Source organism: Cottoperca gobio, chromosome 16 (assembly GCF_900634415.1).
Source record: "Cottoperca gobio chromosome 16, fCotGob3.1, whole genome shotgun sequence".
Classification (NCBI taxonomy): Eukaryota; Metazoa; Chordata; class Actinopteri; order Perciformes; family Bovichtidae; genus Cottoperca; species Cottoperca gobio.
In genome coordinates, this window is record NC_041370.1 from 21,185,865 (window position 1) to 21,202,701 (window position 16,837).

General features: G+C 39.8%; 1 protein-coding gene across 4 annotated transcripts in view; it reads right to left on the reverse strand.

Moving 5' to 3' along the window:
- LOC115021661 (neuroendocrine convertase 1-like) overlaps positions 1-16,837 on the reverse strand; it is a 174,651-nt gene that overhangs the window by 111,449 nt on the left and 46,365 nt on the right. For 3 of the 4 annotated variants that reach the window (XM_029452239.1, XM_029452240.1, XM_029452242.1), the window contains one exon: positions 4,554-4,607. The exons of the other annotated variant lie outside the window; for it this stretch is intronic. In XM_029452239.1, the coding sequence (XP_029308099.1) occupies positions 4,554-4,607 (54 nt within the window). The remainder of the gene's footprint in view (positions 1-4,553; positions 4,608-16,837) is intronic. 4 annotated transcript variants of the gene reach the window in all.

Below are 16,837 nucleotides of genomic sequence, written 5' to 3' on the forward strand. Positions count from 1 at the left end.
TCGCACGCACAATCTAATCTTAAAATCATATATTTGTTGATCTCTATGTGCACATACATACAGTACAACTGGCACCAAAGAAATGCATACAACACTGCAATAAACAGTGTTGTTAGATGTGTTTCTTTGCTTAGCGACACAAAGCTTAATGCAGTGGGACAGTGTATTAGGGCCACTGTAAATCAAAACATTTGAATAAATTAGGATCCTGGAGAAAAATCTCAGGATTTCGGGCAACAAACTTTATTATTCTCTGAGATTATAAAGTCATAATTGAAAAAATTGGAAAACATATAATTTTTGTCAAGGAACCACATTGCTTCACTTTGCAAGGTTAATCAACCTGATCACTCCACAGACGCTGCTGCTTGCCGTGTATTATGTCTGCAGTGGATGACCTAATGAAATGAAATCTCTGATGTATGACTAGCAAATGTATGACTTTATAATCTCAGAGAATATTTAAGTTTTCTTCTCGTAAATTTACCCATTTAACCCATAATATATGTTTTACCTAATGCAGGACTGTTATGCCTAATGGTGTTATTGCTGGAAGTATTGCTACTTTTAATGCTTCTTAAAAGGTAGACCCCCAAACTGTAAACCCTGTTAGGAATGGACCAATCCGGTGTTTTTCTTCTCTGGATACTCATTCTGATACCTTGATACAGAGGCGTCTAGTCTCATGGCTTTATGTGCTGCCAAAAAAAAACAGTGGCACTATATGCAAAGCTGGCGGTAAAAGGCGACATAATAAAAAAGATTTGCTGCGTTGGTTGTCCCTCTGCCAGCCAATCTAGACGACTCATATCATGAACCGAATCACAATTTAACAAAACTTTATCTGCAAAATTTCATCCGACCATTGAGAGCAATCAGCCTCCGTACAAAAACATTCACCAACAGCTTAAAATAGGAAAATGTGTGCGCTATCTCAGTACCTCATATCATTGATTGGCTTATTAACCGAATGCTGTTTGCATAACAATATCAAGTCTAACTTTGCTATTGATTATGCCAAATAGATTTTGTGAGAGCAGCAGGAGGTTTATTTATTATTCAGCAGGAACAAAAGAAAATCACTTATCACTACACTGCTTTATCATTTCAAGCACTGTATTATATTCATATAACATTCTTATAATAATTATGCTTTTATTCATTTAGAAGATGGTTTAGTGTATTTACGGTGATCTTAGCAACTGTACTCTGTTGAATACAATTCTATATACAACATCAATATATTAATATATTCTGTGAAAAGTTTGAATAATGATATACAAGGAAAACGCATTTTTCTGATATGTTTCTTGTTGTGTTGTTTTGAGATTCTCCCGATAGAATGAAAGAGATTTGTCACAAATGACGCACTAGTCAAAGCTGAACCCTGCAGGCAGAATAATTATAACACACCCACCTCAGGATCACCACAACCTGTGTGCACAAACTAGAGAAAACAAACTGTCACTGCTCCTTTTCTCTGTTTAAATCTGCAAACCTCACTGAGTGGAGCTTAGTGGGATCATTCTTCTGTGTACGTGAAGATGTTGTTGAGATGGTCATAGACAAACACTATTTTTTGGCTTGTGCAAACTAAAGTTATACTGTAATTTGGATTTGATTTGCAATTTTCTAAAGAGAGCATCACTAAAACCTGCAGCTTGAAGATGCTACGAACCACGCCTTCTCTTCCTGGGGTCAATCTTTGTTCATAAGCAGCATCGAATGTTGTTTGTGTAGAAGCTGGTAATCTTGAAAGTGGTAATGATTGTATAATGTTACAGCCTATGTACTGTAACACCTTTAAATGACTGCATATGTTCAGTGTCTGTGAGCACACACAGTCAGGTTCAACATTGTGCCAACACATCAGAGAAAGGAAAGGAGAAACTGTAGCAGACATAATGACCCAGTGAGCCAGTGAGAGGAGCAGCAGTGTGGGTAGGCACAGGGTACAGCACCCTGCATGAATATCAAAAAGCTCCCTCCCTTTGACCTTGAGATTAATATTTAAAAGCTGGCTACAGTCTATACACACACTCATACAGACATGTGCACAAGCACATACACTACTCGCTGTGTGCCCCGCGGCCAGTGGTGCACTGAAGTCTACCTCATTAACTGACTGTTCTGTTCTGATTCTTGTATCTATAAATACTGTATAAAGGAAAAGCTGATGATATACTGTATATGTTATAATGTGGATGTATGACATACATGTATGTATTTCTAACCTCACATATCCAAACAGCACGGTGTTTTTGAACATCTTTGCCGATCACTGTAATAAATGATCTATCTGAAGCATGTTTGTGTACTTTCATTTTTATACCCGACGTCAATAAATAAAAAAATGAATTAGAGCACTGACTGGAAGATAGAAGGAAAATAGAGGATACATCTAAAACTATTTGTGATCCCTTAGAAAATTCTTGGCAATAATATGAATAGACGTACCAGTAAACATGCAAAAACACTTGGTCTTTCCACCTACCCAACCTTTAGTTTGTTTCTTTATTATTTGACTGCCAATTGGGTGTTTTTGAAATAATCAACAGTTTCAAATGTTTTTCATAGTCATGTGAAACAGCACATAGACACAAAAAGAAAAGAAATAATAACGTTGAAAGAAAATTGGCATAAAACACTATTTTTCCCACTCAGTTTAGTCATTTTTGTGTCACTTTTCTTTATTGGATTTTGCCCAGGTGTCCTTTTATTTATTTCTGCCTTTAAGTCTCTCTGGTGGAGAAATGCATTCTTTGTATCTGCTGCTGTTTAGGATGTGAAACATGTCTGTTAGTCACAGTGTTTCTCATCCTAGTGGGTTTAAATTGAGTTTGACAACCTATAGAAGCAGTCACACATCTGCAACCCTCAATCTCTGCCTTGGTAAAAGCGATTTTATTTCAAAAAGAAAAAGTGAGATCTAATTACCAAAAAATGTGCACTTTACTCACCCGAACAATATTGCAGGACACACTTTTAAAAGCAAAATATATGCCCTGAAATCACATGTGTTAGGATATATGGGCAGTTCTAAAACAACAAGCAGATCCTGGATCAGTACGACGTTTAAGTCTGACTCCTGTGCTTACTTTTCTTCACCGCCAAAACAAAAACAGCGCATATCTCATTATTTAATGAAAGCAGTAGAAAGTTATCTCCGTAAATGCAAAACAGGGAGTGTAGAAAGTTAGCAAACAACTCCATCAAGCTGTGTGTCTGTTGTTTGCTCTGTGAGATTGTCTGTGAGAGACCGCAGCTTCATTTAAATCAGATCACTGTTTTCAGGATAAAATGTGAGCTTGTTTAGATTTTGGACTAAAGAAAATAAAACTTGTATTATTTCTGTGTCATAGATTTTCTGTGGCTTTTGAGCTTTACCTTTTTAAAATGGTAGTTGCGACTCTGCCTAACCTCCTGGCTTACAGAGCTTTTTTCCGATCTTTATTCAAGAGCGTGTTTTTCTATTTGAGAGAATGCCTCCTTGATTTCACGTTCAGATTTTGCAACGCTTTCCCCCCAAACCATTCCCTTACACTCACCAAGCCCCTGCTTGTGCTTAGATTTGTTCTGCCTCTCCTCAAACCTCATGCTTGCACTCAGATATATTGTTGCTTGCACAGATTTCCTGCGCTCCAGCTTCAGCTCTTCTCCTCACACTCAGGATGCTTCGAACTTCTGCTCTTGGATTTCTCCTCTGCTCTTGGATTTCTCCTCTGCTCTTGGATTTTTAGTGCAATAACCCTGTCGAAATTAAGTTAGGTTAGTTAGGTGTAGTGTTGACCAATGAAATGATCCCTACCTCGTTGTGTGTGCGTTTGCTTTACTTTTAGACTTTTAGGACATCAGCTTTGGAGCCAGCCTCAAGTGGCCGTTCAATGACCTGCAGCTGTTGGCACTTCTGTGTTGGCTTCAATATTCAGCACCAAAAAATGATGTGTTTTTTGAACATGAAAACATGTCAAGATATTGTAGTAGAAACACAAAATACAAGTATGAACCTGAAATTCAGAATAATACGTATGTTCCCTTTAATGTATTACTGCAGCAGTTCTTGTATTACTTTTGATAGCCAAGGAAAGCAACAGAGCACCTTGGTGACCATCTTTACAGGTGCTAAACACTGACGCTGTGATGTTGCTGAGCAGTGTCTCCAGTACTGAGACGTCTCATGGTAATAAATGCCCGGCTATTCATCTATGTATTCCAAACAAGGCATGGGTGCTTTTACTAATAATGTAAAACACAATGTGTTATTGAGCACTTGAAGAAAACGTACCCATCACAGTAAATGTAAAACATGTCATGAAATGGCTAATATATTATATAACTGTGGTGTTTAATAGAAGAAACAGCGTTCCATAAGGAAAACAGCTCTTTGATATAGCTGACATCACATGATTGATCGTCACTTTTCTAACTCCCACACTCATCTCACTTCCTTTCCCAGGTGGGTGTGGGTGCAACAGACAACTCACATACAAAACACGCACACATAATAATCAGAAATCCCCAGCTATGCTCAAAAACGCGCACACACACTGTACCTGCTTGCAGCTCTTTCTTCCACCCAGTATGCTCTAACCCACTTCTGTCCACCGCTGCGAGGGATGCAAACAAACACACAAACAAACAAACTGATGAGCGGACGTGACGTCTGACGTTTCGCTTTTGTTTCATCTTCTTTTCCTCGTCTGTTCCTCTATGTTGAGCGCAGTGTGTGAGGCCCCGGTGCAACACACTTCTGTATGGAGAGACGATGGGGAGGCAACCTCACTGCCATAGCAGGTTTATATTGCCAAGAGTGTGATCAAAGCAGCTGTGTGTGTGCGCGTGTGTGTGTGCACATGTGTGTGTGTGTGTGTGTGTGTGTGTGTGTGTGTGTGTGTGTGTGTGTGTGTGTGTGCGTGTGCGTGTGTGTGTGTGTGTGCGTGTGCGTGTACACCTGAGTATATGTGCCATGCGAGTTTGTGTGTATAGTGTAGTGTGTGAGAGACAGATAGAGTCTGGGCAGCAGTGGCTGATATATTAGATGTAAAAATGATGATTTGTGGAGATGTGTTAGTGTCGATACTATACTACTATTTAGTTTAATATTTACTGCAGCTTTTCTAATAAAACAATCAAAAGAATACACTAATACAACTAAAACATATTTAAAAGGGCAGTTACGCTTCATATTAACCATCATTAATAAATAGTAAAATAATAGTTAATTAAACTTTAGTTTAAGTTATTTTACTGTTAATAAACAATGACACAATAATTAATAATATATTAAAATTATTGGTAACACTATGATTAATGTTATTTTAACAGTTTATTGTTGCACACATTATACTATTGTATATATTATATTAAATATGTCTTAATGATTAGCAAATGATTCGTAAACAGTTAAGAAATCATTTGTAAAACATTCACAGAAAGACGGAGCTGATATTTGTTGATGGTTAATAATTGGTTTGTAAATTGTCTATAAACATTATTAGGCTGCCATTATAAAGTTGCAACTGATGATTATGAAACATTGTTTAATGGTTAAAGCATCTATAAAGATTATTTAGACACTTTGTCAATATGAAATATTGCTTTCTGGTCCATTTATCTACGTGATGTTTATAAATGTCTTAAAGGTTTACAAATCATTTGGTAATCACTGACAAATACTTAATATCGTATATAAAATAATATAATGTGTGCAACAATAAACTGATAATAGTTTACTAATGTCATTTCTATCGTCTGTTATCAGCTATGATACAAAATATATAAAGTCATTATTTCACGTTACACAAACTGATGATAAAATAACATAAATTATAGCATTACTAATAATTAGCAAACATTATTAATTATCATTTCATTGTTTGCTTACAGTAAAATAACGATTAACTAAAGTTTAATTCACCATCAATTTAACAATTATTAATGATTGTTGTTATAAAGTTTTACCGCATAAAATTATAAACAGAAATCTTCTCAGCTCGATGTGACAATCTGCAGTTAAAGGAGCCGGTGCTAGAACGTTTGATGGAGCTTTGGTCACATTATTATTCACAGGCACTGGCAGGTGAGGCATAACATCGGACGGATTCACGGCAAACTGCCAAAGATTGTAGGTGCTGATCAGGAGCCAAAGAAAAAGAGGGGTCACACTGTTACTTCCTCTTAGTGGAAATTGATTTATTTATCCAATGTTTCAAGGTGTTTGTCGGGGCAAGGGGACTACACCCTGACAGCTGATGTGCTGCACAGAGTGATGCACTGTAGCTGCTACTGTTAACAGGAACTAGTTCAACTTAGGCTGTCAATCGAATAAAGGGGCGCCATCACCCTAAACATTTTTTAAATAAAGTGATTCATCATGAGTTAGTCTCTTTTTATTCAATCAACTTTCTTTTATTCCGTGTCGGCAACATAAATACATATGTGGTTATATAAATGTAATTCATGGTGCGTACCTCCCTTTGTTTGTGGCAAGCAGGAGAGCAAACTGTTTTTGACCGCACTGATAATGATGTTTTTCAAAGGCTAAACGCCCCACAAATGGGTTGAAGCAGAATATTTAGTTCATTAAAAACATGATTTTGGAAATGATAACATCTATCTTTTTCCAATAAATGTTTGGATTACACAAGTCTGAAACAATCCTAAGCAGCCACCTCTGGAATCTAATTCTACAAATATTGTAATACTAATAATATTAGTGTAGCTTAATCTTTATCTGCAACTGTGCACAAACACCGGCTTTAAACACAGTGAATAGACGAGCAACAAAAGAGAAGAAAAAGCTGTGCAGCATTCGAATGTTGATATGGAATTTGAATAAAGCTTCAAAGTATTTGATAAAGCCCTATTAGTAACACTTGTTTTTTCTTGAAGTCAAAATGTCTGCTGTGAAAAAGGCCTATTGCAGGGTACGTATTAAATCTAATGTGGAGCACACTGAATGTGTAAAATTCTAGTGTACATTTTCACATAAAGTATTTACGTGCTTATCCATTACAATGTGAATTAAGACCAAAGTATTGTGTTTTGTGTTTATCTTTCAACTATCAAATGATCTGCTCAGTATTATCATTAAAACTCTTTAAGAACCAAATGTATGTATCCTTAAAGACATGTTAGGGCAATCATCAGCAAGTATATTGCTAACGGATGTTTAAAACTCTTAAATATTGCAATCAAAAAATCTCGTATTGGTCAGGCTCAAAAACTGTGTTTGTGTTTGTATCTTTATACAACTTTGAACGTTGTATTCTGAGGATGTACACCTTGTATTAAAGCAGTTTTGTGTGCATCAAAGCTACAAAGGAAAAGCAGGCAGGAGGTACAGTATTGACATGTCACACATCCGACATGATACTACAAAGCTTCTCTCTATGATTTCATCCCTCCCTCTATTCTCTTTTTGCCTTATCTTTCCTTCCGGTGCTGCTCTCATTCTCTCCCTCCCGCTATCTGTCCTGCTCTTCTTATCCACCTCTCTCTCATCTTCTATATCTCTCTCTCTCTCTCAGACATGTAATATCTCATAGTATCTCTTACTTACTTCCTGTACCTTTCTGTTCCTTCCGCTTTCACAGCATCTCCACTCCCTCTTTCCATTTTGACGTCCTGCACTCCCTGCATCTCCCCACAGCATCTATGAACACATCCCTCTTCTCCACTCCCTATATTTATCTCTTCCTTATCTGGATCTCCCTCTCCTTCTCTCCATGCATGCCTATCTGTCTGTATCTGCTCTCTCTCTCTCTCTCTCGCTCCCATTCTCAGTGGGCTCAGCGCTCATAAGGGAAGGTGCAGAGAAGGAATGAACCTGAAATGGTAAATTGTTTATTTCTGACAGCTCAGCGGCTGCATGAAGAACCTCCCCGTTCCCAATGAAACCAGACGAAGGTAGCAAAGTTAAAGAATGAAAAAACAACAAAAAAAACAAGTCATATTCATCACGGTAATTGTGTGGGCGCTTTGGGCACGCGGGCGGCCGTGTGCCGATGAGGGATGGCGCTGCTCACGGGCCTCACGAACGTCCATGAATCACAGCCAGAGTCGCTCGCCGGCCCTCAGCCGCCATAAAACAAAAGATGGAGATGAAAAATGCAGCAATTAAGTGATTTGATTTCTTCTCTACCCTCCTGTCCTTCTTTCTACCAGCCCCCTTTTTGGCCACACACACACACACGCACACACACACACACACACACACACACAAACACACACACACACTCACGAGACACACAAGAAAACATGTAAAAAAAAAAGAAAAAAAGAAACTGTTCTCCTTTGCAAAGCCTGAAATGCCTTTGAGAACATACACTAGCACACAGACACTGATGTGCATTCAAACATATTAAAATACACACACACACACACACACACACACACACACACACACACACACACACACACACACACACACACACACACACTTAATTTCAGTTAGTTTCTGTCACCCATGCTCATGGGGGAATGAGGATTTACTTCTTATACATTCAGTGTATTGTGTATCCAGCTCCAGGCTTTAGGATGCTGAGACACCTGCAACATTTGAATAATAAAGTGAATCACCTTGAGAAGATTGATGTGACAAATGGGCTGGTATGAGGGATCTTTACTAGTGCAACGCAGATAATCTGAGATCATCTCTGACCAATAAACTGCTATAGCCATGCAGACTGATTACAAGAGCCCTGCATTTGTAGCGATTAAGCACAAAGTCTATCTTATTGTGTGGCTGAAAGTAGCTGAGGGTGAACCAATAAACTGTCTTCTCATTAGTGCTGTGATAGTCTCTACTACAAAAGCACCGCAAAGCCCTGTGAGCTACAGTTTTAGGGGAAAAGGGTTCATTTAACTACAACAAATAGCTTTGGCATTGTTAGCTTGCTAATTAGCGAGCAGGCTAGTTTACAAAGCAAGTGATTTTGTGCAAAAACTACCCTAGTTACAATGAGATTAACACAACAATAATAGTCGACCTTATTGTCCAGATACTGTCAGCCCACACACAAGTATCGTGTTGACTAAGAGTCAGGATATAGCATTTGATCATATTTGCTCCCTGGGTAAGCAAACCTGGCTACCTGTGTGTACAAGGCGTCCAGTGAGCACTACACACTCACACAATGTGTCACAATAACACCAGGGTGTGTTGCAAGCAGTGGTGAAAGAAGTATTCAGATCTTTTCATTTAGTAAAGGTATTAATATCAGTGTAGAAATTGCAAGTACATATCTACATTTTACTTCAATAAAAGTACAGTATTAACATCAAAATATACTTAAAGTGGCCAAAGTAAAAGTACTCAGTATGCCGAATAATATATATTATATCATTGGATTATAATTATTGATGTATTAACGTTTATTACTTTAATGTTGCAGCTGTGAAGTTGGTGCTAATTTCAACTACTTTTTATTCTGCAGGGCTTAATCCATATTTATACATCATAAATTCATGAGTTGATTTTTATTTTGGATTAACAATCTCAATGTGCAAAGTCACTACAGCTGCCAGATAAATGTAGTGCAGTAAAAGGTACAATATTGGCTTCCAAAATATAGTGGAGTAGAAGTATAAAGTAGCATTAAATGGAAATACTCAAGTAAAGCAGCGACAGCTGAACATTTCACTTTGTGTGCAAGTACAGCACTTGCACAAGTAAATGAACTCAGTTACTTTACACTATTGGTTGGGTTAACCTCCAAAAACACTGTATCCAACAATTCCCATAATGCAACTTGATAACTTGATTGTTTTTTTATTAGACCTTCGCTGTCCCATGTGTTCAAAGTCCAACAGGCTGAAACGAGTAATCTTCCCACCTGAGTTTCAATGAGATACATTTGCTTATTGTATCAAGTCACAGAATGATGACATATCACATCCGATACTCATCTGACATTATTCCAAACAACATCATTCTAATTTCTCATAGATTACATTTTCAGTCCAAACAGAAGATATGTATTAAACTGCACTGAGACAAGTCTGTTGTGTACTTAAACACACAAGCTGTTCATTACAGGACGCACACTGCCACTGGGGGGGTTCACCTAAAACCTTTCTGTTCTGTTTAAAGTACCCACTACACACCCAACGTATTTAAACTGAAATCTTTACATGCAAACTAACGTGACAATAATCATAACATGCTAATAATAACATGTTTTTGGAACTGAATTGAAACTTTTCTTTGAGCATCACTGTGTCTTTCTTTGTGCCTCTCTGGAGCAAACATATAAGAACAATTTACCTCCTACACGCTGCAGCGTGGAGACTATATTTAAACACTGCACTCTATGAGAAATGTGGATGCTTTAACATTGTTTAGCATGGGGGGGGCTTGCTTAATGGGACTTGGCTAAGCATGTGTAATTAAGAGCAGGGGTAAGTGGTGAGTTGCAGAGTGCATGTTGTGTGTGTGTGCATGTGTGTTTGTGTGTGTGAGGGATATGGTAGCAGTATCAGGCCATGATGGAGTGCTTTGTGGAGCCAAACACCCATTCAGCAAGCTGTGTGCTCATTAATCCTGCCAAACTCCACTTGTTACATGCACGCACAGGAAATCATGAGGCTAGGTAAACAGGGAACTGCTGTGATCCATCACCGTACGCCAGCGAACACAGGAACACACTGATATGTAAGTGAACACACACACACACACACACACACACACACACACACACACACACACACACATACATGCACAGTGATAAGCTTACACTCATACAAACCTACAGTAAAACACACAGTTCTGCACAAACCTGACAAATATACAGAGATAAAATGGATGCAAACTAAATCATGATTCAAATTGTTATCTGTTATCTTCCAGAAAGTACATATATCACTATTTCTCCAATCAGAAAGTTTGCTTTGTGTTGAGATGTAAGGTAGCTCTCTTCTGTACGGTACAGAGGAATTACATCCAGGGCTGGAGAAGGCCCGCACGCTATTAGTAGAGAGAAATACTGCCACAAAGCCTGGAAAGAAATCAATAGAGCTTGACCCCAGTTTGACCTCTCGTTGAATGGAGAAGTTATGGTACCACACTGGCCTTGACATTAGCTTATTTGATGTGTATTTTCCCAACAACAGCTCTCTTTGCTCTCCACCTCTGCTTCCTTTCTTTCCCCTTTTGTCTCTTGTCTCTCCCTGCTTGCTTCAATTGCTTTGTTTCCATCTCCTACAGGCTTGTTAATGCACACACATACCTACATGCACATGCCCACACACACACACACATAACATGACAAATGCAGTATATAGCCAGTTACACAGCCCAGTGGTTCGATGCTGTGTTTGAGCAGATATGTTATATCTATACGCCTGCCTGGCTGCAGCATTTACTGAAGCCATCAGTGAAATGACATTCCATATATCTTTGACAAAGAGGCGAACAATAGTATTTACACCAATTTAGCCCTGGGAGGGGGGCATTTCCAGTTAATGGACAACTTTTTTTCTCTTATTGTTTTAACATCCAGCTTTCAAAATGGCCACCCTTCAGGGGACAGATGAGACACGCTCCCAGGCTGCTACACGTGCTAATAAACTCCATTACAAGGCATGTATAAAACAACAACATAAAAAGGTAGGGCCTTCATAACAAGGCTGGTCCATATTTCCCTACACTCCTTCCTACAGACACGATAAGCTGCTAAATAAGATACTTAATCCTTACGCAAATAGACCTGACCACAAAACAGCCAATGCAATGCAAACCCTTATATTTATGATTACAGATTTTTACAGTTACAGCTTTTACTCTCTCCTTTTTCAATGTCATGATGCAGCTGCAGGGTTCACCCAATTGAGCAGCTCATAATGTTTACCCACGGAGGCGTCCTGGGAACAGACCCGATAAGGTTAAAGGTCGCAGGTCACCCAGGGGCCAATCAAGGGTTAGTGGTAGAGCTGTTTCAGGATTGAGCTGGATGTAAAAGGTCAGCAGGGTCAGGTCACAACAGAGAAATGCTAGCTGTCTGCTGGGGTTAGTAAAGGTGACAAGAAAATACGGGTCTATTTTCCCCAAAACATAAAAACTACCATGGACATAGATAACACTGTAGGTGTAGTAAGAAAGAAATTAGATTAGGAAATATCCAAATTAGGGCTGAAGGCTTTCCCATGATCTGAAAATGAATACTTTCTGGATATATCACCTTTTCCCCAGGATTGTTTTATTAAAATGTTGATATTATTCTTTGGCAAATGTGGTAGAAGAATAAGTCCTTTAACATAAATGACCAAAATAATCATGCACTATATAAAACCCCAGTTGTCAGTATATCCTTGAATCAGTTTTTAATATGTCTGAGTGTACTGGCGAGTGTTTGACCATTTTACAGTGCTGACCTGAGGTCATTACTGCAAGACACGTGTGGAGTAGCGGATAAGGAAAATCCATTGTGTTATTCATGTTATGTTTGATGGTTTGAGGAACGGGAGCACGTTGTTGTAGCATTAGGGCTATCTACCCACGCAATGCTCCACCTGTTGATCACTGCACTGCACTACGCTCTGATTTAGGAATGGAGCTTCTATCCTGCATGTCTGAAGAAGCCTGTACTGTCTTTATTTACACAGGTGGCGCTCTGCTTCCTTCACACTAACTCTAACAAGCCTAGTAGTCCGATGAGGCTGCACTTAGGCACAACAAAGCTTTGAACTGAACGCTAACATCAGCATGATAACATGCTCACAAAGACAATGCTAGCATGCTGATGGTTAACACATATATTGATTACCATGTTTATCATCTTAGAATCTTAGCATTCAAGATGTGATAATTACCACTTAATGCAAAGCATGGGATGGGAACATCGTTTGTTTTGTATCATCGTTTTGACCTGATGTCGCTGGACTGGAAGTAAAAGGATCACCAAAGTTACAATTCATCCTAGTCCTAAAGGGAAACAGAAAGAAAGTCAGGGGATCACCAAGTCATTAGGACTCATCCCTAGAGGGACGGCACTGGCATGCCTAAAAATATTTTGCTTCACATCTTAACAGTCGGCTACAATTTTAGCATGAAAAATACATGGAATAAACCGGTCCATCGGTATATATGTCAGAATAGGCAAGTGCATGCCAGAAATTCTTGGTTCCCGCAAATGTTTTCCCTGAAAACTAGAGCAGATTTTGACGAGTAATCCATTTTTTTGTATAGAGGGATCGTTTTTTCTAAAATGGTATATGGACTGCATTTATATGCCGCCCTTCTACGTTACCTGAAAAAGCATTTTACAATTTGATGGTGGAGCTGCCATGCAAAGCACTGGCCTGCCCATCGGGAGTCTTGCTCGACGACACTCCTACATATGCACAGGAGGAAGCCGGGGATTGAACCGCCAACTTCGTGATTTAAGGACTGTACCTCCTGAACCACAGCAACTCTTAAACCATCTTAGCACTTCACAAACAACTGCCTAGATTTTGGTGTACAAATAAGTAAGGAAAGATAATGGGCAACAACTCCCTTAAGACTTTTTTCCTCCTCCCATTTTAGCTTCTTGTAAAAACAGAAATGACCCACTGATCGCTTCGAACCACTGTATCAATGCCTGACTGACAGAAATGGAGCTCTACCTCCCTCCTGCCCAGCCTACACAATGCAAACAGACTTACAATGAAGCCTGTATGAATGCAGACCTGTCAATCACAGGAAACCCATCCATCACCAAGCAATATACAAATGATCATCTCCTAGAATCATATTCACCTAGCGTGAGCAAGTATACAGCCACACACACACACACACACACACACACTCGCTTATGGGTACTGTAGATAAATGCACACAGACACAAACAATCAAACACAGACATAAACAAAAATACACAAATTCACGTACAAATGCACATAAACATACACACAGCCCATCCAGAGTGTTGGAGCCCAGACTGTAGAAGTCATCAGGGACCTGTAAAGCATTACCCTCTATGTGACTCGAGCCACTCCAGAAATAGCCACCGTAATGTATTCTTACCGCCACCGTCTCTTTTGCACAATAGTGCCCTTAATAACACACTCCATTTCTGTTGGCATAAATAAGGGCTCCATTTCCATCTTATTTCATGCAAATGAGAGCGCCGGCGCCCAAACAGGTAGTGGGAGTAGTGTGTGAGTGGAGTGTGGAAGTGTGTAGTCACTGAGTGTAGTGGCATGATTGGGGACGAGTGAATTCAAATGAGCGTTGGAGAGACCCCACAATGTGCCAACGACTCCCACGCCAGCCTGCCAACTGCGTGACAGACAACGTCACTTACGGGCCCCGCAGCCTGCACAGGGTGTCATTACAGGGGCCTACGCAAAAAACAATATTTATCCAGGCAAATGGTTCTCTGGAGAGAGATTATTGATGCAGACGCAAGAGTTGCACTCCGGTAGTAGGCGCTGGTGCAGTCTCACTACCATGGCATCTCTGTCATTTGCTGACTCCATTGGATTACTGTGTTTTAGAGTGCAGCGATTGGCTCCCTTATTTCTAACCATGACGAGCACAAGCAACACCAGCGAGAGGGTTAGTGACATCACAGATAAGGGTGTGGTCAGAAGTGAAACTAAGCACCCTGTTCCAAGTGTCCATCCTACAGGAGAGTCAGCCAGTTTGTTCATGAGTGCTGTTTCATTATATGTTGTCTGGCATTAACTTATTCCTCCTCCTTTCACAACTCTTCTCCCTCTGCTATCCCTGAGATGTGTCTTCTGTGTATATGTGAAGTCTGTCCTCTTTCCAGGCACCTTGTTACAGACGATGTTTTGTCCTACCAAGAACAGACAGCGCCTGGACGATGCTCCGTGTCTTCTCTCTGGTCTTCATCTTCACTCCAAACACTTTTACACTTAGCCTCTAACTTCTAATAGTTGCTCAAAAGAGTACTCCACTGATAAAATTAAACCAAAATCACATTTAGTTTTTCAAGAAGGACAAAAACAACCTAAAATGCCGGCAGCAATGCCAGTGGCAACAACAGATTCCTGGGGAAGTTTGTTACCTCATACTGAGAGTGCGTGAAAAACATACATGTACATGTTCTGCTGGTGTGAAATGATGTGATCCTTGAATTTCTTATCTATCCTCGGTGCCTGTGCTCTGCACTTTACAGCAATGCGTCGTCAGTGTGGGCGGTTTTCTGACAGCTTTTGGGATTTATTCTGTTGATGAAGTTTGAGTTTTTTTCTGAGTTTATTTTTCTACCCTAGTCTTCTGCTGTTCCAAACACATCAGAAGTGTAGGCAGACATTTATGCAGCAATTTCTGTGCAAAAGACATTACCCAGCATTAGGTGTTCTGAGCAACATGGGAAAAGTTGATCTTCAGTCACTCTAATTTTGCTAGAATGTAAACAAAATCAACATACATTTTATAAAAATACTTACTTTAACTCAAGTTGATTGTAATTACACAACACATTTGGTAAACGCAGCCCAAGAGGAGCACTTGGTGAAGTCGAGGGAAGTAGAGGTGGAGAGGAGAAAAGGTTTACAGGGGTGGATGGCGGTCAGATAAAACAGCTCCACACTCGCATCAAGGAAAGGTTAATGTCTCTCTCTCAATTTCTCCATCTCTCCCTCCCTCGCTTTCCCAGCTGAGGTCTGTGTGACTTACAGCAGGTCCAGACTGCATTAGATTAAATCATAAATTACCCACCCACCCCCATATCTGCATCCCCCCCCCCTCCCTATCTCACTCTTGCCTCTCCCGTCCTCTCCCTATCTCAATCTCGCTCTCCCTTTATTCTCCTATATTCCATTCCCCGTGTATTTCTCCTGCTCCCCCACTATTATTTCTCCCCAGCTCTAATCATTATTCTTTTTTTTCACCCCCCTTCATTTCTCTTGCTCTCCCTGCACTCTACAATATGAATGCCTTCTTGTTAAGAGAACTACTACAGTGGGTTTGGACAGCAGGCCATGTGGGTGAATGCTGGTGTGATGTGTTGTTTGGTGTTATAGTGTATCTTTGAGTGGAGGTGTTGCAGTGTGGTATAGGTCTTCATGCTAAGATGTTACTGCATGTAATGTCCTGTTTTCTCAGTTTGCTATAAAAACAACTGGGGTGTAGAGACACAGGTTATCATGTAGGTTATATTGGTGTACAGTATGTGTGACACTGGAAAACTCTCAATCTTATGAAGACAGTTTGAAGCCTTTCCCAAACCAAAAACACAACAATTAAAGTGTAAGGAAAGCATTAGTGTGTTTATCTGCTCCAACGTAAATGTTAGCAGCACATGCTAACATTCACTAGGGGGTTGTCACGAGAATCGATTATTTGGTACCAAGTTGATGACAAAATTCTGAAAACGTGACGGTACTTGCAGGGACCATAGTGCCCGGTAGTATTGTGGTGATGGCCTGGTGGTCTAGTGGTACTGGCTTCTGAACAGAACACCAGATGGTTGTGAGTTCAATACCAGGCTGCCACCATTGAGCCCCTGAGCAAGACACTGCCAGGTGGACTGTTGTAGTAGTAGTTAGTACACTGTAAGTCGCTCTGGATAAGAACGTCTGCTAAATGACCTGTAATGTAATATCGTGTGTGTTTTTGAGACGCAGTGAACTCACTATTGAGAGGGAATTATGACTTGTTTAACTTCCTAACAAAAAGAGCTGTGCAAACGGTAATAAAGGAGTGTATGTTGAAGTACATGGGATTTATTGTTTTATTTTTTACTGTGGTATCGAATTGGTATCCAGACGGGGAATTTCACTGGTATTGGTATCGACTACAAAGTTCTTTGGTATCGTTGCATCCCTAATAGTAACAGCTTATTACTTTCCAGGCCGCGGTTGCACATCATTAGCTAACTACAGT